General features: G+C 40.3%; 1 protein-coding gene across 1 annotated transcript; it reads right to left on the bottom strand.

Annotated features, from left to right (window-relative positions):
- On the bottom strand, positions 1 to 26070 carry cxxc4 (CXXC finger 4). Its single transcript, XM_044189107.1, has 3 exons — positions 25618 to 26070; positions 22662 to 23600; positions 1 to 1231 (listed from the first exon to the last, which is right to left on the bottom strand). The coding sequence occupies exons 2-3, from the start codon at positions 23484 to 23486 to the stop codon at positions 1187 to 1189; spliced, it is 870 nt and encodes a 289-aa protein (XP_044045042.1). The 5' UTR covers positions 23487 to 23600; positions 25618 to 26070; the 3' UTR covers positions 1 to 1186.
- Positions 26071 to 27672: the final 1602 nt, after the last annotated feature.

Genomic DNA, 27672 nt, shown 5'->3' with positions numbered 1-27672 from the left:
TTTCTTTTACTGAAGTTGTTTTTTTATTTTAACACATAAAAGCATCACAACAACAATATACAAATTCTTAGTAATCTTTAAAACCAAAACACATTTACACATGCAACAATAGGGTTTAAGACAATGAGTAACTTATTGAATCATTTTGTTTTTGGAATGTGTTAACGTTACTTTGCAGGAGAAAGGACTGTCGTTTACTCTGCAGGAGAAAAGTCCAGACTATCCCTTAGCTCCAGAACAACATCTGATATGTCAAATATGTATAGTGTACTGTAATTCATTCTAAATTTGAATTTTTCAACATAACATACAATTCCTTTACTGGCATTACTCTCTACCTTTTAGACAGTTACAACCTTTAGTGATCCAAAGTAAAAGAAAAAAAAGGTTTGATGACCTACGTAGGTTTTGGTAAAAACACTTCAATATGACCTCCAGACAGCAGTTTGACTCATAAACCTCTGGTGCTGTCACAATCAAATGACGCCCAATTAGATTTTAAAGAAGTGCAACTCACCTCACAAGACAATGTGCCCTGTTCTGCAGTGAGTCCACGGCAATGAGGAAACACGTCAACAAGTCCATCACAGAAGCACTGCTGCCATCTCTCACGTCAATGTTCTCAACGAGACACAACACACTGCCGGCGACGGTCTTAACATTAGTGTGGCATTTAAAAATATGGTTTTCGGATTAAATAAAAGACAAAACTAGAATATGATTTGGTTTGATAAAATAATTCAAGAGCCAACGGAAATGAAAGGTTGAAGAATAATCAACAGAACAGATTATTGCTCCAGACTAAAGTGTGTTGTGTTTGTTCAATCCTTGTGGCCTCTTCTGTTTGACGGATTCAGAATGATTGTATGATTGTCTGTTTGAGTCCTTTACATAGGATTGGCTGTAAACCTACAGCCACAACACTGAAAACACATTCATAGACACCAAAAATATACATTATGATACTGTCAAAAGGTACAATAATTACACAGAAAAGGAAATTACAGAGTTAAAACAACACCATTATGTTTTCATTTATCTTTTTGTCTGTCCACTTTTCTTCTCTTGTCCTCCACAAATGTACTGGGCACGTTGGGTTCTGTGAACCCATCAAGTGCTCCTGGCAGAGAGTCAAGAGTCCCACCTGCCCTCCTGCTGCTGTATGGGGCGGCCATGGCTCGCCTCTCTAAAAGAACCACCGAAAAGCTTCGCCGTTGTTGACCGGTGTCCTCTGTGGGAGACAAAATGTGAAGGACACATTTTTATTTGCATACCTTTGTCATATCATGTATTCTCTTCAGCAAATTACAAAAAGAAATTACACATTTGTGAGCCAATAATCAATAATATTAGGAGCAGTACTGAATAACAGCACCTTGAAATAGCATGGACATTAAGTAAAGTAAAAACCCAGAAGGGCACTTAAAACTGCTATAAAGCACAACCACCAAACCAAGTATTTCATCAAAGAGCCAGCCAAGGTGATTACATCCACGTCCCACCCACACCCAAATAATCATTACACTGGGTGAAATATTCAATACAAATTCCCAAGAAGCAACAATGAGGCATTTAATTACTGTGAGCTGTAGCCGCAGTGAGGGGGAACAGTGCATCATTTCAATTTGAGCCCGCGCCAGCAGCCCCCCCCCTTCTCCCCAAACCTCTATGCCAGAGTGACAGCCTCTCCTTTCCGAAACTCATTTGGAAGTCAAAGACATAAAATACTGAAGTCTGCCACCAATCCCCATGACCAATTAGCACATTTTTTGATTTTCTTTTTTTTTTTTGCTGTTGACGGGGGAAATAGTGCATAATCACAACTAAAATCACTTTAGTCTGAGTGGAGGGCAATTTGACATTTTAATACCAAGTGTCATCTGTGGCTCCTTAAAGGCATGCTGATGAGTGCTTTAGCACCAGACAGGCTCCTACACTCAGGCTTATACAGTTTATGGACCACATGTAAACATTATTTGCACTGTACAGTAGTGCTGGGCAATAATTTAATATTAACATATATTGACTTTTGGTGGATTCATATATTATCAAAATGATACAACATTCTGTTGTCCGAATGAATGATTCCAAGTATCTGTAAAAAATAAACACAATGAGTTATTAAGCTTTGTTTTACATATGTAAAGAGTTCTGTCTTATGTAAGCATAAACAGCAGAGCTTGAGTCGATTAATCAATTAGTTGATTAGCAGAAAATTCAAGAATTTTGATGAGTGATTAACCTCTTAAGTTATTTTTCAAGCAAAAAATGCCACAAATTTGCAGGTCCCAGCCTCTCACATGTGAGAGGCTGCTTTTAGTGGTCTTATACAGAAAACTGAATATCTTCTGGTTCAGAACTTTGTTTTGACACAACAAGCATTTTGAGGACATCACCTTGGGATCTGCGAACTTGTGATGGCATTTTTCACTATTTTCTGACACTTTATAGAGCAAAAAATTCTGTAATGAAAATAATCATAACTTATGATCAACACAATCAATTTAAATGAGCATCAGTTGGATTATATTATATGTAATTTTATATAATTGTACATTTGCCATATCGTGATTGTGATATATTGATATTATAAAAAATATTCTTCTTATTATTGTGATAATTATTCCAGCACTCAGCGCTAATATATGTATGGTACATTCTGTACCATGTATGTCCAGCAAGCATTCTAGCTATGACACTTTTCCACATATATGTAGCCAAATATAGCATATTACCCATTTTACACTCACACTGACATTACAGTTAAACTTGAACTTTTTGAAAATGTACACAGTTGTATAACAACCCTATTCACAAAGAGGACTTCACCAGTTTCAGATTTCCCATTTAAACAGACCATCATGGATCTCAAAGAGCGGAAATATTTACAAAGTGAATATATGGTCAAATATCTGTAGAGAACATTTTAATCCAACAAATGTCAATTTGGCCAATGATGCCATCAGGAGCACCAGCCAATGATGTGAGGCGCTTATTGAAGCATCAATGGTGCCATCATAGGTGCCTGATTCAGGCTTTACATAACAGACTTTAGTTTAGTTCAAGAAGAACACTGAAATAACTGCTTTACTCAACTTAGTAGGTTTCGACCAAACAAACAACCCTCATAACAATTAATTAATAGAAGCATGAAATTAATAAATGACAGAAAAAAGTTCTGCAAACTCCTCATTTGATAAGGCTATCAGCACTTGTATATATTAAACTGATTACCTCCAACAACAACAACAACAAATCGTCTAATCATCTAAGTGTTCAGTCATTAGGCATAAAACAATAGATAATGCCTTCATGATTAAAATTTAGGACATTCTACCTAATCTCTTTAGGGTGAGGACCTAAGCTAAGTCTGTAAAGGTCAACTGCATGTAGACAGGTGCGGGCTCATCATCACATACATTCCTTCCTATGTGTGAAGCAACCATTTACCATTTTTTCACACCACATTAAGCAATTACTATTATCCTTCCAAGTGAATAATGGAGGATCAAGAACAGCAAGATACCATCATCACCAATTTATGGATGAAATGAAACATCATCATGTTTTGAAGGGTCAAAACACTGCTTAATTGCAATTGGCTTAATTGCAATTGGTTTAAAAAAAATTTGGAAGCAATTAGGCTTTAATAAATATATTATTAAAGCCATTATTAAAGTCATTTCTGTTTTTTCAGATATTTGATAGTAGAGAAAAACAGAAAGGATGGGTGAGTGGCATGAAACAAAGGTGCCAAGCCAAATTTGACCATAGTTACGTTGTGAGTTTTCTAATCACCTTAACCACCAGAAAACATTGACGAAATGTTGTTTTTATTGATCAGTTTGAATGTGTTTGTTGTGATCCTATGCAAACTTATCATGGGTTTAATATGTACTGTAGAATAAAAGTGATTAAGTCTCTTCAACTATTGTTTCCCTCCAAGTATCCAGAATAAAAAACATAAACTTGTCCTTGAGCTATACATGGATGGCATGGGTATGACTTTCTTTGGCAAACCACTTCTTTCTTGTGGAGAGAAAACCACAAAATTATACACATACTGAACAACAATCAAATGTAATATTGGTGAAGGTATTATTATTGCACAGGTATTGTTGTAAGTTCAGTGAAATTACTGTATGTTTCTCTGATAAGATAAATTAGTAAGGGGTTACATGGTGATGCTACAAGACATCTGTGGCAACAAAAACTGAGCTAAAGACACGAAGCCTGGAAGACAATGAGACTAATCTGAAGTAATCTGAAGCACATTTTAAGTTTACATATAAAAGCCAAGCTAGGTAAGATGTGTGGACGCCACGTGCACATCAGCATTGGTTATGGCGCATCCAGAGGGACACTTTCAGCCTTAAGCTCTGCTCTCTCGCTCTAGAATGTGATGCTTTAAGAGCTGAGGCTGAAGAGGAGAGAAAGGGGAGGTGAGAATGTTTATCTTGATCCATATTCTCACATTGATCAGTCCCTGGTGGAAGTGCGGCTCGCCAGAGACAATAATGACCCTGATCTGGGCACTCGGCATGTCTCTGTTTTGTTAACTTCCCGTGTTATCGATCCAGTGGGGCTCTTGAGTGCTGCTTGGATTCACTCCCGGGCCTCCTCGCCTCAGCACGCTGCAGTGACCAGGCACAAAGAAGGCTCAATTAGCACAGCTCCGCGTTGTGTGCTCCCCCACCTGCATGCGCCTTCAAAATCACTCCATCAACCGCCAGGGAGAGAGAGAGAGAGAGAGAAACGACACAAGAATACAGAAACAACAGGGAGAGACAGAGAGGGATAAAGGGAGAAGGAAAAACAGGAGAGAGAAAGGTGGGGAGAAGGTAAGGGCTGATAGTGTTACACCAGGGACACGGGAGGCAACACCAAGGTTTCACCTCAAATCAAGACGCTGTGGCAGCAGCTCAGCCTCACGTCAACACCGCTGCCTCTGCAGCAGAGCACACATAACAACCTGGCTACAACGACACACAGAGGGAAAGACAATTTCCCCGCTCAGGCAATGAATGCACACGACCGAGTATTGAACTGACTGAAGAGAGGAGGAGGAGGAAGAGATTTCTCTAGACCTCAAATTAACCCCACCACACCACCACAGTAGGCAGTGTATTCTAAGTGTCTGCCGGTAGCTTTCGGTGATAACGACACAGTAAAACTGACATGTGGTGGAATAATTCTGTGCAGATTCTGGCGAGGCAGTGTGAGGTCTCTGGGCAGCCATGACACCCTGTGATCCTAACTGAAACTGGCAGGTGCAGTTAATGCTGAAGCCATGTCGTCGGCTGATTGAGATGAGGTGGTAGAAAGACGGCGCTGGCTAGAACGGGACGTTGAATCATAGCCAAACCGACTGGACTGAAGCAGCTTCTATAAAGGCGGCTCTAACCTCTGTAGGGGCACATGCATGTACACACAACATAAATCTCCAACCACAATCTTAAAAATCCAGGTTAAGGCCAATCCTATCTTTAAAAAAAATAAATAAATAACCCATGAACAGTCCTCAACACCCAGCCCACCCCTTCCCTACCCCTCCTCTCCCCTGCAGCCTTGGCGTCACACTGAGCTGGGGCCAGAGATAAACCACTCAAGACGATGAGGATGATAATGGCAGACGCTGCAGCGCCTCAAAATTCAATCAGCACTGGGACGTCAATGTGGATGAGTGTAAAAGTGAAATATGCTTGCCGGCGTGTGTTAAAAGACGCCACACAGGGCTCGCAGAAACAACAGGCGATGAAGAGGATGATGAGGGGAAATGTAAGAGAGAAAAAAAACAAGAAGGGGAGAGAAAAAATGAAAATAATGTGTCTCTACTACTCTGCTTCCCAGCACAATCCCACTGGCATTCTGAGCAGCCCTACTTTAACCACAGACTGTGAATAAATTACCCTTTTGAACTCGGGGTGATTGCAAATGTGCCCCGGTTTCTCTTGAGACATGTCTGGCACTAACCCTCAGCTCTATGCTCCCAGCCAGCCTTGTCACAGAGGCCCCCCTCATCCCCTCCCTCCCTCACACCAACGCACACACACACACATACACACACTCAAGGCATACACATGGGTATGCACAACATCATAAAACTTTTAATTCACCAAAATTATGGGTGGAATTTTTTTCAGCCAACTACAAACTTGCCTTCTCCGCCTCCTCTCTTTTTCTGTCTAGGAATTGAGATTTAAAAAAAAATGTGTTAGAGATGAGAAAGTATCCTGGAAAAAATGTGTAGTGGCAGAAAAATCAGAGTAGAGATGGAACCGATAGAAGCAGGGCAGAGACAGATAGAGGGGGAGACAGAAAGGGAGAAGGAAAGGAGGAATCTCAGGGAGACAGTGGCACTGGTTGAAGAGCAGTCTGTAGGAGTGTGCTGATGTGTTTCAGAATGCTCATTATAACACATGGTCCATACATTACCCTGAGAATACCCATAATTTATTAACTTACAGAACCAGGCCACTTTTCATGACCGCAATCCTTTGGATGCAGCTCTGACAGGCTACAAACACAATATATATAAATAAATACCACTGTCACCATCTCTCTCTTGACATACAAGCTGCGGCTGACAGTGCTTTAGCTGTCTGGACGCTGACTAATTTAAAAACATAATTACAAACACTTTTCACAGAGGATCACGACTGCAAGTGGAATTTGTGTGCACACCCAGGTCAGCCAATTTGTTTTCTTTATGCCACGAACACCTTGCACCTCGCAAGCCCCAAATAAATCCGACAACTCAGAACTACAGTCAGAAAAGTTAAGTCTGTGATCATTTCAATATTAAATGACAACAGGTAGGGAAACTATGTTAATTATTTTCTTAAGCAAACTAGTGGGGTGGCAGACAAAATTAGGAAGAGATGGGAAAGAGGAGCATGGAAAGAGCATGAGCCAGCCAAACATTCAGGGCTGATCTCCAGGTTTAAGGAGGAGGGGGGAAAAAGTTTCAGTGGTGCAGTCAGCCTTAACTGATGTGTTATATATTGCCTGTCACTTTATTCTGCAGGAATATTGGGGCGTTGCCAAGCTCAAACCTGGAAGGTATAGCAATCCATCACCTGGACGGTTACCGGCATTGGTGGGTGGGGGTTGAAATCTCATCTTGAAGCTTGTAGCCAATATTCTAGCCACCCAATGCAGTTTATAAAAGGTACCTCTCCAAGGCCGCCATCACGGACAGACCGCTCATCTAGTCATCCACACGCCACTGCCCCCAGTCCTGCATCACAACAGCGTAACGCAAACAGACTCTGCTCGGCACAAAAGCTTAAAACTTAAATATCACCTGCATATACAAATGAGAATCATCAGTAACATTAATTCTGGTGATAATAAGTAAATAAGTAAGCTGACTAATGGAATAAGCATTTGCTGTGATGAAATCATGTTTCGGCTTTGTGGTTTAGTTGTTTACAGCCAAAAAATGTTTCTTAACACACCAAGTAATGCAATAGTTTAATTGTTGTTGACCAGGTCATTAACATTTTTTAAAGGTGCAGTACAGTGGTATGAGAAAGCACAGTTACACACACTGTACATCACGTTTTCATAGATTGACTTGAGACAGTTTTTGCTTTTGTTGGGACTACGGATGAAAATAAGCTGTTGAGGTAACCACGGCACATTTACATTGATTTTGTTACAATGTACAGTGGTGGAAAGTAACTAAGTAAATTCACTCAAGTACTGTACACATTTTAGGTAGCTGTACTTTACTTGCGTATTTCCATTTTATTTTACTTTATAATTTTACCCCACTATAATTCAGAGGGAAATACTGTACTTGATATTGTACATTTATTTGACGGCTTTAGTTACTAGCTGCTTTACACTATATTAAATAGTCAAAATAACCTCTACCTCAACCAACTACAACAGTAAAATGCTAATTAAACATTAATGCATTACTAATAATAATCCAATAATATAATTTTTATAATCTTATAATTATAATTAGCCAATTTTCTGAATTATGAGTACTTTTACTTTTGATACTTTAAGTACATGTTGCTGATGATACTTACATACTTTTACTTAGGTAAAGCATCTGAATACTTCCACTACTGACAATGTCAATGTTGATAAATATGCACTGTCCACTATAAATAAACAAATAAACAAACACTAAATATCATCTTGGCTGCTTTTCCTATGATTTATATTGGAACTAAAATATGCCTTTTGTTTGTTTGAATGTTTGGTGGAACAACACTGGCTTACAGTATGTCCGTGCAACAGAAACAAAACCTATTTCTTAACTGATCTTTGTACTGATCCTACAAAGTGTCATGCTCACAGCCAACAGTGTTTTTAATTAAACACTATCCCGTACCCCATTAAAGGTTTAATTTTTCACAGTTCCCTCAGACTAAAACTTTCAGATAACAGCTTGAATATGATAATAACATTATGAACCACAGAAATATCAATTCTAAAGCAAAAAAAACAAACAAACTTAGAAGTATAAATCAAATTGCTCTCGAATTGTTGCCGTTATTTTGTCACTGTACTGTTACTGTGACTGTAGTTATCTTGATATAAAAATATGAAATATGAGATTATTGGGCAGCAGTCAGCAGAATGAAAGGAGATATAATGCCTGTGGTGTGTAAGTACACTAAGGTCACATACCTACTCTCATTCATACCATTCATTTTTCACAGGTGCCATAACAGCCGGACTCGTGAATTTCCAGTTAACCTTATCTACAAGCGAGAATATTATCCAATTAATCAGAATCAGAAACTCTTTTGTTACAGCTGCTCACTATCACGTCAGTGCACACAGGGATAGAAGTTCTAAGCAATGATGATGATTTTAAATAAAAAATCAAAGTATTTATTATCAGTCACTTCAAATGTTTACATCAGCATTTTACGCCCTTAAGAATCATTGTGAGATCGAAATCTCTGAAGCTGAATTTTCAGTTTATTGTCAACCCTTGCAGACATTTACCATACATTTTTCAGCTCATATTCAACACAGATCATCAGCATATTTCATTTTCCATGGAAGACTTTAAGTCTGAGATATTAACAAATTAAGTGGAATACCATAAGCTATTTCTTTCCCGTCTAAATAGCACATATATTCAGATAGCCAGCCCCTTGAAAATGCTCACAACACTAATGCACATGGACAATGAACCCAAGTACACCAGTGTTATGATAGCATTCCAATACTGAAATACAGCTACAATCTTTTAATTCAAGGTCCAGTCTTGCACCATGCATCCATTTGAGGCAAATCAAGCTAAGTGTATTGCGGATGTTTGTGAGTAATGAGGAATTTGGGAGTTTTTTGCTGACTAGGCATGTATGAAGTGGGGGTAAAGGGGGGATGTATGATGGTGTGCTTAAGAGCTGTGTCTAGGAGAGGCGGGGTGATCACAGGGGGGAGATTAGGCTGAGGGGCAGTGAAGGAAAACCAAATCCATCTCCATCTCAGAAACATCCTAAAGCAGATTACTTACTTCAGTGGGAGAGGACGAGAGGGAGGAAAGAGAGAGAGCAAGGAGTGAGGAGCAGAGGAGCATGAGATGGATGAGGGAGCAGAGGAAGAGAGAGAGAGCAATTAGCATAGATGCAATTCTGGCACAGTCCTCTGACTTGATATTTGACCTTCTGTAAGAGTCTTGCCAAATATCGCCTGAGAAGTGCAGACGGAGCATATGGCAAAGTGCTGCTGGAAGCTGAGTGCAGTGTGACTCCAAGCCTCCGTATGCTAATGGGAGAATGTAATTACAGTACAGTATTCCTGTAGGACGTATATTTTACTAGCCCTCCATAGGAGTGGGTTTGCAGTGAGACAGGCCAAGTGGCTTCAGAAAATACACTTTTTTTATCAAACAGTTAGGGAGCCATTGAGTGGACAGTGAAATGAAACAGGCCCAGTATAACTGGGGGCAGCACTGCACAACACTAATGTCACTTTATGAGGAAGTCAGTATATGTTGATGGAAACGGAAACTCCTACACTAAAATGGAAATGGGTAAATCCCCAATCAGTGATGTCACAGCAGATGTTTTCCATCATCTGCCTACAGCAAAACACCTGAGCCAGTGACATCACAGATTGGGTCGTGGCCTAAAGTGCAAGATGCTTTAATGTTTTAAACCATTGACAGTAGTGCAACACCAGATTTCTGTCTAATATGAAATCAATATGAATTTACCCTTTAAATCTTGGGATATTAACCAGCTTTGCCTGAGAACTGTCCAGACAAATGTGAATCATAACAGGTGAGATTATAGCAGATAACCTGAACTGTAAACGTGGTACTCTCAAATACATGTTGCATTACAGAGAGAGAGATAGACATCCTGTACAAGGGCTTGACATGTTTGATATTGCCAACTTAAAAAAATCTTTGTGATGTTGATAAATCTATTTTGCATTTATTCTTTAATGACAGACAGGAAACGTGGATACACAAAGCAACAAGGCTAAAATCAAACAGGGGATGTTGCGGTTATAAAGTCTATGCATCATCAGCACTTTGCCAGCCTGTTAAGTTTTAAGTCTTTAAGTGAGCCATGCAGGTGTTTAGCATTGACTTTAATGACTTCAGATGTCTTTGACTATGACGTATCAGTATCCATAGGTAGTTTAAACAAATAGCATCACTATGAGAAGCCATAACTGTTGTTTTTGGGGGGGAGGGGGTGTTGCCTTTCTTTTGATAGTGCAGTTGAAAGTAGAGAGGAAAGTGGGAGAGAGAGAGACACTTAACTTAACACTTAACTTTACGTCCCCCTATTCAGCATTTATTAGCAGTAGACAAACATTTAATAAATGGCTTATAACACATCATAATATAGTTGTAAGTAGAAATATGGACATTTTAAGTGTTTATTAATGTACAGTATTCATCAACAATTCTAACTTCTCCTATGAAGACACAGGTGTTATAAGACAATGGTGTTTACTATATTATCATTCATTATCTGTTTATACACCAGCGTCCAAATTCAATTCTATGCAAAACATTCAATGCCGATGCAAAACGTTTACTGTCAACATATTTCGTCTGTTTTCCCTTCAATCTCTATCAATCAATACTAAAACACGAGATTTGGTGTGTCGACTTTAAATTATTAAGCAAAACCACAATCTTTCCCTAGCCATAACCAAGTAGCCTAAATCTAAAAAAAAACAGGTGACGCAGTATGCAAACCCCGGTCTCCATTGTCAAAATCATGTGATTTGTACGCCCAACCATCTATCCTGACCTCCTCGCTACAACTCCTGTACGTAAGGATGTCACACTTCCGGGACTGGAAAAAAAATACACAGCAACTAAACATATCCAGCCAGAAATTATGTTTCTTCCAATATGTATTTGGCAAAACAAATTAGTAGTATTTAAAGGGGTTGAATATTTACAAGCATCTTCATTAAAAAGGTTATATGAATAACTAATGCATATACTCAAAGAGTTTTTGTCCAGTAATTAATTAGTATTTGTCATCAAAATAAGGAGCAATGGCAGAAAAAAGGCCTTAAAGACCCATATTTCCTTTTAGTGTTTTCACATTGTCTGGTATGCTTTAATAATAACACTAGTTGGAACTATCTCACCCTGTAAAAGAATAAAATCTTGCAACTCAATGCACCCATACAGTGTGAGAGACATCTAGGTTAAAAAGGGAGTGACTTTCTGCTGCTGAAACAGAGCTCAGACACCATGCCTGCCCACACAGACGGAGGCTGAGCCGATCCTTGTAGGAAGAAACTGAGGCAGCACCCTTGGGTCAGAGGCTGCCGTCTGGATCACCTATCTGCTACTAAGTACAAAAGTCCCGGACTCCATTTCAATTAGCTTCACCTAAGTATCCTTGTCCAAATAAAGCTATTTTACACAGGGCTGCTACAAAGCAAATTCTCCGCTGGGAGCAAGCCCTATATGGGAGACAGTGGAGAAGCTTTCAGGTGCTGCTGAGATTTTAGGAAAACAAAACAAAGAGATGCAGCGGCGAGGTCAATTGAGCTCCGAGACGCGAAATCAGAGCAGTGTGAGCAGAGAGAAGGGCAGGCGTTGTAGGATGGGAGCTGGGGAGGAGGGGGGAAGATGAGCAGGACACGTGTTTGAGTGTGCAGATACCTGAGGGATCTGGTATGGAAATCCCCAATTTCTCCGCCAAGTTGCAGCCCTTTGAACAGTGGAAGACGTCAGCGAGCACGGCGAGAAGCCATGTGGGTGTAACGAAGCGAGGGCTAAGCGAGGCAACATGCTGCCAGTTCTCTGAAATGTTAAATTGAAATGCAAAGTAGGAGCAGGCCTTCTTGTTTTGAGCAGATTTCTCTGCATCTGTGTGGGAGCCCTTAAACTCAGAAGGTCTATATGCAGTGCTCTGCATATTTACTGTAAATCAACATAATATTTAGGTTAGGATTAGAAAATACACACAGCTGAAGTTGAATCTTTAATTGCACTCACGTAATGGAGACTTGAGTCAAATCAATCTGTGCATCAAATTCAGTGAGTAACAAAAATTTCTGATCAGTGCTTAAGATTTTGAATATGTACAGTCAATTTGTACCTGTCGAGTGCAGTGCCTTTACTCTATATTGTGCTGCTTCTATCTCTCTGCTAATTATTATACAGAATGTATGAGCTAAAGATGAGAGAAGTTACTGTTATTTTAAAATGTGCTCTTAACCCACAACAAGTCATTAAAGGTTTAAGAACTGGATAGTACTGCAGGGTTGGGAACACCACAATGGAGTTGTACAGGGGGAGGAGCTATTTTGGGAGCCCCTTGTTTCAGAAGTAAAATTCCCATTAATTTTTTCCATAGAGAATGTTAGGTGACTCGCAGTTGGAGCATTTCTACGGCTTGGATGGACATCAAACTTTCTCAGTTAATTCCCCCCTCATTAGCATAACTAATGTGCCCTTGAGTAAGGCCCCTTAACCCCAGCTGCTCCTGTGGAGCTGCTCAGTGGCCAGCAGTTGTACTGGGCAGCTACCATGTGTGAATGTGTGTAATTGTGGGGGTGTTTTCCTGCAAAAGAGAGCTGAGCTCTCAGTGAAACTTCCCAGAATAAAGAGAGAAAATATCTGGTTCTTTGATAAAAAGTTGAAGGTACAAGCCTGTGTACATAAAAGAGTAAGATAAGAAGTAAACTATGACTCCCAAGGTGCATTTTGGTAAGAAACATCCAATCACAGAGCTTAAAGCTCTATTACGTGCACTGCTAACGGCACGGGGAAGTCAAAAATTACATTTATGTACATTTTGGATGAATTTGGCAACTATGTTTTGCTAACAACTGCAAGGAAAAGGCATTTTGATTTTGCTACAGCTCTGATACATGCCTCTGACCGGCTTTTCTTCATAGTAACGGCAAGACATGAAATGTTCAGAAACAAAGCTGAAATAATTAATGCTGCTTATTGCTTATTTTTTCAGACTTTCCTCTAATCTTGGCTTTTTTCTTGTGAATTACTGGATACTTAAACTTTCTCGGGACTCTGGAAACATAAACCTTAAGGAACGCTAAATTATCCAGGAGACTTCCATTTCTTTATGTAAAGTAACATTAGGGATATCATTAAACGAAAAATTTGAAATGAGAATTGGGGAAAAATACTTTTGGAACTAGTAGTTCCTCCTACTTTGCAACTCTATAAGCCACAAGATAAATCTGAGGGTCTGGAAATGAGTAAGAGGAGTGGAAAGCAGTAAAAAAAAAGCTAAGTTTATCTTTCCTCCAATCCTATAAAGCCAAATAAAGCAAAAAACATCCCTCTTTGGTTGAACTGGACACATACAACTGGTGAAAAGGGTCACAAGTAGACATTGCTTTGTTTTAAAGATGGAATTATGCTTCTCCGGGCGAATGTGCACGCCGTACTCATAACACCCTTCCCTGCGTAAGTTCACAGAGACATTTATGTTTACCTTTGTAGAAACATAATTCCATTTTAAGGGGTCTCATGCCAAAAAGGTTGGAAACCACTGTACTAATGCATTTATATACAGTATATACTGTACTGGAAAATCCAAGGCTGTGCAGGAAGTCTTAATTTGGTTTTATTTAATTTAGCTGAGATACACATACAATAATGCTGTAAGGTCAGCTCTCTAGGTGTGTGTATAAAACCTCCCTCCCTAAGAAGAAAGACATGGATTAAAGTCATCTGGTTAGAGTCATAAGACTAATATTACACCTGAAGCAACCTAAAACGAGAAATTACATAAGTAGGCTTTAGTTAAACTGGTAATTGGAAACTTGACAAAGATGAAAACAAGAGAGATATCGTTAGGAGAAAGCTAGTGGGCAATGTAATATGCTAAAGGCAGCATTTAAGACAGAGCTAATCCAAGCAGACTCCCCCCTGCTTAGTCATTCCAGCTCCACACTGATCAGACGGGGAAACCGGTCACAGTTTGTCAAAACACAGCTTGCACTCTGAGCAGATTGAAATCATTGCTCTACTCAACAGAACGCCACAGACAAAACAGATCTTTTGAGGAGTGACAACAAACTGTGAACAGCTCAATGGTTTATCAGTCGTGGAGGACAAAGGGGCCCTCCGCTCAGGAATGAAAATATCCACCTGATGTCATCAACCGGTGCATCATAAATCCTATCCTTTGCCTGGGGGCCACAGACTGACTTCACGCCTCTGTGACAATCTCTAACCCCAGGGTTTCTATCAGAAAAAAACCTTGAAATATCTTTCTGGGCATGGTGTCAGATGCTTGCCATGAAATATTCATAGTCTGAGAGCAGAGCCACAATAGAGGTGGTGGCAGCATGCAAGGATTTGACTTGCAGAAACTGAGATGCTTAAACCACGTTGACCAAATTCTCACAAGTTGTCACTCACAAATTCCCTTTCACATCAGTTTTATTGGATGAATGGCACAAAGCCATCTGTCATTTACTTCCTTTTAACCTATAGATATAAACTCATTAGTGCATCTGCTGAACTGCAATTCTTTGGCCTTGTATATTACATTTAATTTACTTTGCCAACTACAGTGTGGTTAACAAAGATTGGAAGCAGAGTTTTCTTTTTCTTTTGCAGCTCAATATTGTAGCTTTGCAATTTAAACAGTTAAAGGACCATTCTGATGTTTTCCTATGCATTAACCCGTCGGCCATGCACAAATCTTGTATACATGTACAGTATATGTGGGAAAATCTGAGTTTTAAAAGTTTGCTGCCAATGAAACCCCTTTTTAAAAAGCACAATCTGTGATCCAAACAGGAGAGGAGCCACATCAAAAATTTCAAGTAGTACTACAAGACAAGTAAAAAGAAATCATTAATGTTTTCTGTGCAGTGTGACTCCAAGCCTTACATTAATGTTTTCATTAATGTTTCTTTACATCCATAAATTGTTGGGTTAGCATGCAGGTCAGAAAGAAATTACTAAAATCAAAAATAGGTAATTTTGCTAAGTGTTGGGTCTGTTTACACAAAAAAAACAACTGTAGGGTACATGTAGTATACGGCTGCCAGGGATATTACAGTTTCATGCAAAATCAGCTCTATTCTGGACCCTTAAATTCACTGGTCTATAGTCAATGAACCCCTAGCATCAGGGTAATGTCATCATCTTAGGCAACAAGAAGCATCCACTCAACCAGATCCGTAGCAGGAAGCAAGTGTTATGAGCCATGAGGACAACTTCAAAGTTTGACTGGAGGGAAAATGTTCAAAATCGATAGAATAACTGTAATTTAGTCTGTCAAAGAGACTAATGTTTGAGTGAGAGAGTAAGAGAGACAGACAGAGAGATGGAAAGTAAAGTGAAGTTGTACCATCAAATACAAATCATTGTATACAGAGCAGATCATTTGGGTTCAATGCAGGTCTGGTCTGTCATGTTTAACCTTAGAATTAAAGGAATTTTTCATCCCTATATTATGAATTGGTGGTGACTTGTTGCCCTCTTGGCAATCAATTCCATTCTTCTTAATTGCATGCATACATGAACATGATTGTAGAGTGTGGATTAATGCATTAACAGCCAGAAAAAAACTACATGACTTTGCTCATGCTTCTGCACTGTGCAGTCACCTACACATGCCTGGAGCTCACTTCTCACACCAAAGACTCTTAGACATACTTATACACACACACACACACCCATAGCCTATCTATGCCGTTTGTCTTTTCCTGTCAACAGTTTTAGTCATTTATATTGGAGGCCTATAGGGAATATACTTCTTAGGCCACAGTTTTTTTTTAATGTAGTACTGTGATTGACCACTGGAACAAATTGGCACCAAGGCTGACTCTGCTTCAACATATCCATCTCCCTTGATAGATCCATGGTCTAAAGTCATGATGCTGGGCCCTAAAAGTCTGTTCCTTACATCAAACTGGACAACAGTGGGTTGAATCAACCTACCAACCAACTTACCAATACTGCTACTCTATGAGCACCTTGCTTATAGTAGCACAGCTAAAACGAAGGCAAGGAAGGACAGATTTATTCTGTGGAAATAAGGTGACATGATGTTTTTGCACAGAAATATTTGGCCGGCAATACTTCCGCACACATGCTCTTTATAGGCTCCATTCATAAAAAAAGTCAAAGTCACTGTGAAATAGCCAACTCATATTTTTGTCATGTGACACGAGGGAATGCTATCTAGCACCACAACCATTATCATTGTAATTAACAAATAAATGAGCATAAAACTACAGAGGTATTCCAGGTGGCATTTGAAATTGATTATGCTATTAAAGAATATTCATCTTGTCGTAGCAGGCAGCCAATGTGTTTGATCTATTCATATTCTCAGTCCACAAATGAGAGCAACATACCAATGTCTTTTCATAGAAAGAAATTCTCTGTATTGAAAGCATCATACTGGCCTGTTATAATATAGCTAATGCCTAATAACGTGCATGATATAGCCAAGGAAGCAGAAATATGTCCGTTGGAGGAATTTGGTAACAGCTGATTGAAAATGGGGAATACCATGTTCAAAAACAACTTTTTCTAATCTGGTTCAATCACTCATTTGCCACTGGCCTTGTTGCACTTAACTCAATTAGGGCAATATTTCTTTAAGGGGAAAGGCTTTGTAAAAAGTACTAGTACTGACATTAAAACAAAAAACACCTTGCTGCGATGCTCTGCGCTCATTGCAATCCCACAATGCATTCGCTGGAGACTTTTCACTCACGCTTTTTCATACAGGCTCTCAGTAATGACGAGATACCTTTTAACTTCTCAGCCAGAGTCAGCATCAATAATTTATTCTCATCTGTTTAAAATTTAAAGTGCCACACATTAACGTCCTCCCGCACCTGCTCTTTCACGCTGTCCACCTTCCACTGGGCTGCTTTCTACCCCCCATCCCTCTCTCTCTCTCTCTCTCTCTCTCTCTCTCTCTCTCTCTCTCTGTGTCTCTCTGTGTCTCTCTCTCCTCACACTATAATAAAGACAATGACAATGAGTTCTCTTTCACCACTGAACCAGCGATGTAAAATCAAACAGGGGCAGAGGAGGCGACAGACCACATAATGTAAGGGCATCGTCCAGATGCCTCCGATTACGCTTTGGCCTTAATTGCATGCAGTGGCAAAAACGATGAATTCTTTAACAGTGCCGTGCAGTTGTGCCTTTCCGATCACAGCAAAGGCCTAAGGAGGACAGCTACTCTGTGCAAATGGAAGCTGACAGAAAATCTACACGGCACAACCAATCTAGGGGAAAAAGGGCATGACAATGAATAAGGGGGCCCGTACTCTTAAGTAGCTGAGGGTAGCTTGCAGGGAAGATGTGTATAATTAAGCGGTCTGCATCGTGGTTCAGATGGCAAAATCCTATTGTCTTGACAGGAGCTTAAGGTTGCCCTTTCGGTTGAGATGCGCGTCGGCGTACGGCCTCATTTTTCTTTTTTTTCACACTCCCCCAGACCTCTGCGACCAAATTAATCTGCAGTTTTAAAGCTTGAATAAATCCAGTAAGTTAGAGATCTGCAGATCTAAAGGCCGTCTGTCCCTCAGGCTTTTCCTTCTGCTTTTTTTTTTATTTCTTTACCCCCTCTCCTTTGCCCACGGAGATTGGCTGGCAGCACTCAGTGTTATCTCCAGGGAGGCAAAGGTTGGGGGGAGGGGGTGAAGGCCACAGATTTGTCCTTATCTATTCTGAGCACACCTAAAACAAATTAGACCTGGCTGCCGTTGCTTATTTGGCTCCCATGCTCTCATTAAGGGGCTGAATCCAAGCTATTTTCCTCAAGGAACTGCTTCCTACCATTTTGGGCCTTTTCTTTTATCACAATAGCAAAGGTTTCTAGGCAGCCATGCCACCTTTTCATCTCACCCATTTCATGTAGTCATATCAACACTGCACAAAGAACAGGAGAGAGGGAGCGAAAGAACATCCGCTTACTCTAGGATGCTGTTTTCCTGTTCATGACTTGATGCTGGCCTTTGACATTTGTTAATTGAAAGGAGGAATCTGCTCAATTGGATTTTTGTTTTGCCCTTTTCCTGCTTTTTCTACACCGTGTTATGCTACTAATCAAATAGGAGCCTGTTTGGATGTTGTTCTGTCAAGGATTTTTGCTTTGTCTTTGCAGTATTATGAACGTTAAAAACAGAAGTGCTGTTCAAAATGTTCCTGTCAATATAGTCAACAACCCAGTGAGGTGGCACTTGAAATCCTATAATTATGAGGATGTTATGTTTCTATTAAATTGCAGGATGTTGTTTTATACATATATCTGTAGCCATTCATTTCCTGATGTAAAGTCTGCATTATTAATAGTCATTCACAAGTAAAACCTTGAAAGAACACACAAATGAGTGTACAACTCAAATCCACATGTTGGAAATGGTTTTTAGTTGGATGTTAGATTGAAAGTGTAGCTTGGCTGGAAGTCTTCCTGTAAGATTTCACTACACTGGTCAGACTTTTGCCACAGAAAACTAATGTTTTTGTTGGGTTGATTTAATGAAATGTCTGACTGCACAACATAGTGAAAAATAGAACTTAACTTATGACTGTCAACAAATATTTTACTGAACTCAACTTCTGAATGGTCTTTTAGAAATGTATAAAGCCTATACTATTATCTATTAAATCTTTAGTACTCCATTTCAAGTCATATTTTTTTCTGGTGGAACATAAACATTAACACTACAGTGTCAGCCATGTTTCCAATCCATGCCATTAATAACAAAATCACATTCACTGTGACACTGTTACTGGTAAATTATAAGCTGTAGGAACTTTAGCAACAAGATTTTAAAGATTATTAAGATTATCTTAATGCAGGATGTTACCATTGAACCACTTGTTGGATGCTGAATACCAAGTACCTTAGAACAATGGTTACCAACTCAAAGGGTCCCAAGACAATTCTGAAGGGTCACAAGATAATTAACACAAAATTCTCTTAATTTTTATGACTATTCTCTCATTTTCACTTCTTCTTCAGGCATATAAAAATCATTCAAATGAAACAATCTCTGAAGGGAAATCACTGTTTGGGTGAACTGCTCACAAATCATGTCCACACCAAGGCCATAACCTGTGATGAGGGGTCAGAACTAGACGCGTCATTTCCAAAAAGATTGGGAAAAGCTGCCTTAGAAAATGATAAGGACGTATGGACGCCCTCCACCATGTCAGTTTTAGTGCCACAATATCAATCAATCTGTTGAGCAACACAAGCTGGCAAGCATAAAAAAAGGAAAAGGCTATGGCCCGTTTTCGTGAATCTCTCTGCAGAAATAAAAGTAAAGTTGAGGTAAACAGGTGAGGTAAACAGAAGTGCAGACACAGCTTGCCCACATACAAGTATTATTGCATTTGAAAGTTAATGAAGGACCTTTGAGACATTGGCGCTCAAGCTACGCAAAGGTAACTGCTCGGGAAATGTTAGGTTAGATGAGATTCCTTTGCCAGACTAATCCATCCTGGAGCCTGAGAGCAGCAAAGAGACAGAGAGAGAGAGAGCAGAATCTGCTGCAGAACAGCACAGCAGTGACACAGGGCAATTCTCTAGGGCCTTGCATTAGCGCGCTAAATTAAAGGGGGTATTAGATTAAATTGGCTCTCCGATTTCAGGGGTGTGAGTAAAATTCTGATTTGCATTTTCCACCGCTGCTTAAGATATAATTAGTTCAGGGTGATTCCCATGTGGAAAACACTGACAGCCAAATCTAACTGGCTGCCAGTAGCTTATCGTCTCTTCCAAGGCAAAAGGTGCACTCGGCTCATGTTTGGTGTGTGTGTGTGTATGTGTGTTTGTTTGTTTGTTTGTGAGCATGTGGTAAGAGTGTGGGTGCAAGTGTGTTTGCGTACATCTTTGTGTGTGCAAGAGAAAGAGTGAGATAAAGAGTGTGCAAACGTGTTACTGTTCGCATGTGAATTTGCACCCATGGGCTGTAAATTCTCCTTCTAAACTTACTTCAGCACCTGTTTCATCACACTTATCAATCAAATCCTGCTAAACTGTGAGTGACCATCAGCACCATCAACAAGGTGAAAAAAAGCACTCCGTTAGAGTACGTATAAAAGTTTGCCAAAGAGCACAACTTCACACCTCTAAGAGGCCTTTAAACTCAAACCCATTTCCGCAGCAGAAGGTGCACCTCTAATTACAGATGCAGAGTCAAAAATAACAATTACTGCTGGAGAAGTCCATAATATGAATTACTGAAGTCAGTGAAGGAGCTTTTAAAAGCAAGTGTGGATTTGTTTGGGGGTTTTTCACACCCTCGGTAATTCTAACCGTCCTTGCAAATGGATGTTTTCCAAAAGTGCGTCTACCCATGCATTATGAATGTGAGTCCAGCTTCCTGGACACCTGTTTGGGACACCTGTTAGTACATGATATATGGAGTCAACAGTAAATGAGCTTCCGATTGCCACTTTTGTGGTTTACACGTCCAATCTATACCCCAAATCCTGGTTTTAACATAATTTCCCCCATAAGAAGCATTTTCCACACTGTATGAAAAGTCTTATATACTGTATATTCTGTATCAGCTTGTTCCAACCCCCCCCCAATGTAAACCTTGTTTCAGGTAGTTTCTAAAATGAAGATCCATTTTACTTGATTATAGTGCACTGACGTGTTATTCTTTCTTGCTTCAAGATACAGACACTAATTTTTGGAAAAATCTTGAAACAAGTTGATTTCTACTAGAAAAAGTTGAAATTATCACACTGCACTGGCAGATTTTTTCCCACTTGCTTTTAAGAAAACATTTACTTTTAGAACTTGTCAAGGTGAAGACTTTTTGCAGTGTATAAATGTTTTACCCAAAATGTTTCCAATTGCGAACTTTTGGACACCAAAATGTAAAATAAAGCTCTGTAGGTTTGAAAAGTGCTTGTCTGCACAACGTCTGTTCATAATGACTGACCGGCTGTTTTGGGTTAAAAGTTTAGACTTTTGATTTCTGTTTTAATTGTGTAACGCTTTTGATGGACTCCTGTCAAAATCATTAAAAGTTACAAAAAGTTTAATCAGGTATATTAGCTGTGGATGGCATACTGTCAAACCAGGATTGAATGACCAGAAAACCTCCACCTTGCTGTGTTGTAGAGTGCATGAGACATAAATGATGACAATCATATGAATAAATAATAATAGGTTATGTCACACTGAGCTCGTCAACTACTACCAAGCTTCAACATTTGCATTCAGGTACAATCTCAATCTACGTTGAATCCTTCCATAATGTCCTGGTCACTGAAAAGGAGCAGGCACAGCCACATTTGATATTTACATTATAGAAAAACACAACTAAATGAACAATATTATCTGCAAAAATGAACATTTAAAAAAAATCAATCATGGATTCAAACAGGAATCAGACAAACTGATGCCACAAATTCATAATGAACTAAGGAATCCATACATGGTGTTTTTCCATGAGTAGATTATGTAATCTTTTATAATTAACCTCTTTTTCCTCTCTGTGTAATTACTTAATTAATGAGCAAATCATCTGGCCCTCAGGTTGCATTTGTTGGTGACTCATCCATACAGGCTCATGTTAAGTCAATGAGCAAGTTCAAACTCTCATGGTAAAGAGAACCATATTTACAACCAAATGTCAGCTACTAAATAAATCAATTAAAATGAGATTTCATCTCAAACCTACTGTATATGCACAATCAATTCACACAGGATCAGTGGGAGAGGATCAATGTGGGAGCTTCACTCCCCTCCCCACACAAAACTAGGGGGATGTTTTGAGAAACACCATCACTCTCACCATCTCTTGGTGGTCGGAGGCTGAGACTTTGTGGGATATTGATTCTTCCCATCCAGAGACGGTTTCCATAATTGGTTAAAATGACCGGGTGCAGAGAGGGATGGCTCTCTGCTGAAAACCATTTCCCAGCCCTGCTTGGAGCTGAGCCAAGCTCGGGGTTGTTCGGATGCGTTCCAGCCCCAGCCTGACTGGCAGCAATTAGGGGTGTCTGAGCCAAGCTCAGCTTGCGCTCCACACAAACACCCCTAATTACTGCCAATTAGGCTAGGCGGGTAGGCAGATTTGAGAAGCCGGGGGATGTTCAGGCATGGGTGGGCATGGAAACAATTTTCAAGGGCTTAGAACGTGACTGGATGAAAAGGTTAATGCTTTGGAGTGCAAGGGGATAATAACAAAAGAAGGGGAAGCAGAGCCCCGGTTCTCACCTCCAGCGACGAGCCTGGCTTCTTCTTCAGCTCCTCGCATTTCCTAAATTTGCAGATCTGGTGGCCCGTTTTGCGGTTCCGACAACTGCTGCAGACACCACAGTTGATTAGCCGCCTGCAGGGTGCACAGACCCCACACCTTTTCCTTTTCTTCTTCGCTGGGTTTCCACTGGATACCGAGGAATTATTCTGTGGGCAGTCTGCCAGATTGGCAATTTGAAACGCACTGTCTGTAACGGCTGCTGAGGCTGCGGGGGAGTGAAGGGCTGTCATGACGATGACCCCGGGAGGTAATGAGATGCCCCCTAAAGCCGGGATAGCGGAAAAAGTTCCAACGCGTTCTGGGAGATTCATTATCTCTGCTTCAGCAGCGCCGCATTTCAGCTTGTTCATGCATTCTCCTGCTAAAGGTCTGCAGTGTTCGGGGGATAAGGTAGAGAGGAAATTATTATTTGCCATTTGCAGCGTCTCTGGCGGCACGCCAGGCTTCCCCGGCCTCTGGGAGTCATTTCTATGCATGCTGGTCCTATTAGGGTTTATTGCTGCTGATTTCCTTCCCCAGAGCATGGCGTTATCGCAGTTCCAAGGGGACATGCCAATTCTAGCACTGGGAAAAATGGGCGTTGTGATGCGGGCAATCTTAGCAGTCTGTGGAAATGCCCCATTGGTTTTATAAAAGTTTGCAAAAGACCTGTACCTTTCCATTTCTGCGTTATAATCCAAAAGCTGGCTTAATCCACCATCCTGAAGATTATCCTTTTGTAAGAGAGACACATCTGCGTTCTGTCCATTTTCAATGCAAAGCGCATTGTTTATGTTAGACATAGCTGAGGAATGGTTGTCAGTGTTCAGGAGAAGAGAGTGAGGTTACAGTGGCCTTTGTCGAACTGAAGCTGGTTACGAACAGTGTGTTACCATCCTGGTTTATCTTCTCCAGTGCTAAAAACAAAACAAAAAAAGAAACAAAAAGAAACAGTTACACATAAAAGAGGCAAATGTTTTCATTCTCATCAGATTTCATTTCTCTGCTTCAACTTTTCTCTGAAGATAACTGCTGAACATTTGAAGAATCTTCTGGCACACTGTTTATGCTCTGCGTTTTATAATGGAACTGTTACAAGTAGTCAGGAATGATCTTCATCGGGTGGCAATAATGTGATAGCTGTGACAGACCAACATGTCATTATTATAATGGGGGAAAGAATTAGCATGCTTAAAAAAAGCCTCACTTTCAACATTGTTTAGATGTCTTGTCAAAGTATTCTTACATATTTTGAAGAAAGTCCAATCAGCTACTTCACAGAATGAATAAATACATTTTAATAACCAAAGGTACATTTCATCAAAACATAGAAATTTGATATTCAATCCAAAATATCACAATTTTGAAAAGTTAGAGGAGAGCCTCACCAGAATTTGGATTATGACAGCAGTAGCTACAAACACAAAGATTTTTTTTTTACCTTAGGCCTGCAATATAAGTTCTTAAAAATAATCTGCTTTGGGTGCCAGGAGGAATATAGTTAAATATTTTTTTATTTTTTCCATCTTATTCAAATAGTAAAGGTGGCCCATCCATGTAAACACCACACTGTCCAGCCTCTTAAGAGCACCTGGTATCCAATATTCAATAACAGCACAGATAGCCACTGGTGGATTTACATCCAGATCATGAACCAGACCAAGTACAGTGTCAGCTGCCTCAGGATGGGATGTGTGTATGTGTTTGTCCAAGGGTGTGTATAGGTGTACGTGTGTGTCCAAGAGTGTGTATTGATGTATGTGTGTATGTGTGTGTGTGTGTGGGGGGGGTCCATTTGCTTTCTCTCTCTCCACCAGTCTGTCTGGATTTGGTTTCCACAGATAAAAGCCCATTAGACACATCTCCCCCTACTTCCATTACCTTTTTCTGGGCTTTCTCTCTTAATTGCCAAAGCTGATACATTGCTGAAACACTAAAGCATTTCAAATCACTTCCATGGTGCTACCCGGCAGCTGTCTCGAAAAAAAATAAAATATAAATATGCACAAATGGAACTGGAGAGATCAACTGGGTTCCCTTCTAAACATGTCCTAGCAGGTAAGTATTTGCATTAACCTAAAAGTACCAAATTATTAAGACAATAGCCTACAATCTCAATATTGTCCCAGTGCCTACAGGCTATTTTTTACATGAAGTCTTTAAGTCTCAATACAGTTTCTAACATACACTAAAATATCCAACATAATTTCTTTTAAACTATTGTTTTTTGTCATTTTGATGGCACAAATGTGAAAACAAGAGTCCTATCCACCATCCAATCCAGATCTGGAGGTTCAGTGTCGATGTAGCATCCAAACAACCCGCAGCCACCAGTAAACAAAACCTCCTTGGCTTAATGATAAGCCCTCCTCAGGCTCATTATTACTTAATCAATTCACCCCTGGAGCGAAATACGCAGCCCAAAGGCAATCAAGTCACGGACATTGATTTTCAGCCTGTAAACAAAGTTTAGAGAGACAGAAATGTTCAATACTTGCAGCGGGAGAGAGACACACAGAGAGGAGGGAGAGAGAAGGGAGGGAGAAAGAGAAAGGTGGAGAGTACGAGAAGGAGACTGAAGAAAGAAAAGTAAAAAAGCCACGTCCGATGAGGAACCATTGTGCCGCTGCTGCACCACGGTGCCATTAATTACTCTCAGTCTGGTCTGTGGGAGACATTCAGATCAAAGGTCATGCATAGATAATCCGAAGAGTGCAGTGCGTGGCAATAGTGCAAATAAAATCCTATAAAAATGTATCTGACATTGCCTGGCTTACTTGGCGACCACATAGACACAAATCGGGACAGGGGAAAAAGGGGGGTAAAACGCATGCAAGTGGACGGCAAAATATGGACGGACACGGAGAGAGAAAGAGAGAGAGAGAGAGAGAGAGAGAGACACACACACACACACACAGAGTGAGCATCACCTACCAGGTTCCTGTTGAGAAGAGCTCCCAAGATGCTACCAGCCTGCGACCATGTAACGGCACATTACTGCGAAGCGATACGTGGGGAGGGGGGATAATGCAAAGATGCGAGAAGACGCACAGACATAGGCTGCCGGAGGAGAGCAGGGCGAGTGTGTGTGTTCAGAGCGCTCAAAACAAAAGGACCATTTTAATCGACTTTCTTGTCACGTTAAAAAAAGGTTGGAAAGTGCATAAATGAGCCAAAAGGTGTCGTAGAATAAAAGAGGGGGGAAATCGCAGAGGGGGTTCGGTGTTTCCTCTCCTCTTGATCCGGGGGCTGTATTGTGCGTCTGCCTGGTCTCTGCTCAGTCCGTGTCTCCTGTCGCTGTGTGTGGCTGATTGGTGCTGAGGTGAGGAAGCAGGGATGTGGACACCTACTGATCATTGGCTGGAAATTACTATAGAAACACTCGGGAGGTGGGAGGGATGGATGGCTCAGGGCGCCCTACAGGGAAAAAAAATATCTACTGGAAATATCTCCGTCTTGCAACCTTATAGCCTCTTTTTTTTCTCTTTCATGAAATAATTTTTTTTATAAATTTCTTTTATGACGAGGCATTTCGTGAGGAGGAGGGGGTTGCCATTTGTCAGATACGTCTTTTAATAAGGATTGGGGAAACTTGTCAAATTAATTTGAATGGAGCTGAGCTGTGATTAAGATAAAATGCCTCCGCCGGGTTGCTGCCCCCCCCCCCTTCGTTCTCTCTCCGTCCAGCGTCAGCCATAATTACTAACACCTCCGGGATTCATCACCATTATAAATCCCGCCTGCTGGCCACCCATGCCTACAACTCCCACAGGCTGACAACACTGGCACGCATGGCACATTCCACTCAAGTGTCTTATTAAACAGTGGTAGCGCCTGTTTTATTAATTATCATATCATTATCATTAGGACTGCAACTCACCCTAACTGTGCAAAACCCAATAATATTCAATTTCATATCATAGAAGATCAAGAAAACCAGCAAATATTCATATTTGGGGCTGGAACAGAAGCTAGAGCCAGTGGATATTTGGTATTTTTGCTTAAAAACGGACTTAATCTAATCTATCAAAACTTTTTCCAATACATTTTCTGTCAATCAACTAATCAATAAATCCAATAAATCAGCTCCACATGACATATCGCTTAAAATGACATCATGTCACAGAGGAATAAACAATCCCTGCATTGCTTCTACTTTCAGACAGGTTGAGGTGTGAGCAAACAAACTGACAGTTACACTGACACATTTCTGTCATACAGCCACTCCAAGTGAGCTGTGTGACACAGGCCTATAGGCTGCTAAAGGGCAACACTTTCATGAATTTATTGAGAGCTGGCAATAGATAGGACAGAGAAGAAGCAAAGACTTAACTACGTTAAACGTTTTACAAATATTTGTAAATATCTGTTTAGACTTTGACTTTGTTTAGAAGTGACATGTGGTTCATTAACAAATGATTGTTTTGTAATTCAGATACCCTCAGCTTAGATAATTTTCCTAGATTCTACTTATTCAAGTATAAAATAACCATATACACAGATGGCGAGGAGGAGAGTAAATGGTGAAAATCACTGATACATCATTGACTCTAAGGATGCTGAACTCATAACAAATGATGTGGGTTCAAGTCTTGTTTTTGGTGACTGAGTTGACACGCTGCCACACCCACAAGACACCTGTTCAAGCCCACAAATGACTCAAAAGACCATGGCCCTAAAACTTCCTCTTTTTCATTCAACAGCTGTCAAATCATCACTCTGTCAATGGCTGTCAATCACTGTGGACATGGTGACATACCAACAACTTGGAAAGACTTTTGAGGGGTGCGACAGACACTGCAGGCAGCGCCGGTGCCTGTTAACAGAAACTGGTGAGCGTGTGGACAGAAGTAGGTGTTAAAGTATATGGTGATTGGCTAGTTGGGTTTGGGTATAGGTTTGGAGTGGTAAAGACTAGGATAAACAGATGTGTCTGTCAGCACACCCCACACGCCACTGTCACCCTTTGAGCTGTTTGCTCCTATCTTG

This window comes from Siniperca chuatsi, linkage group LG3 (assembly GCF_020085105.1).
Source record: "Siniperca chuatsi isolate FFG_IHB_CAS linkage group LG3, ASM2008510v1, whole genome shotgun sequence".
Classification (NCBI taxonomy): Eukaryota; Metazoa; Chordata; class Actinopteri; order Centrarchiformes; family Sinipercidae; genus Siniperca; species Siniperca chuatsi.
The sequence above is the reverse complement of the archived record's forward strand: the minus strand, read 5'-3'. Positions and strand labels throughout refer to the sequence as shown.

What these genes read in the sequence shown, in the direction of transcription:
- cxxc4 (XM_044189107.1), bottom strand. Translation starts at nt 23,486, where the DNA reads ATGTCTAACATAAACAATGCGCTTTGCATTGAAAATGGACAGAACGCA. An exon ending in AGCCAGGCTCGTCGCTGGAG is followed by an intron (nt 1,232 to 22,661) that starts GTGAGAACCGGG and finishes TGTCTCCCACAG; the next exon opens with AGGACACCGGTCAACAACGG.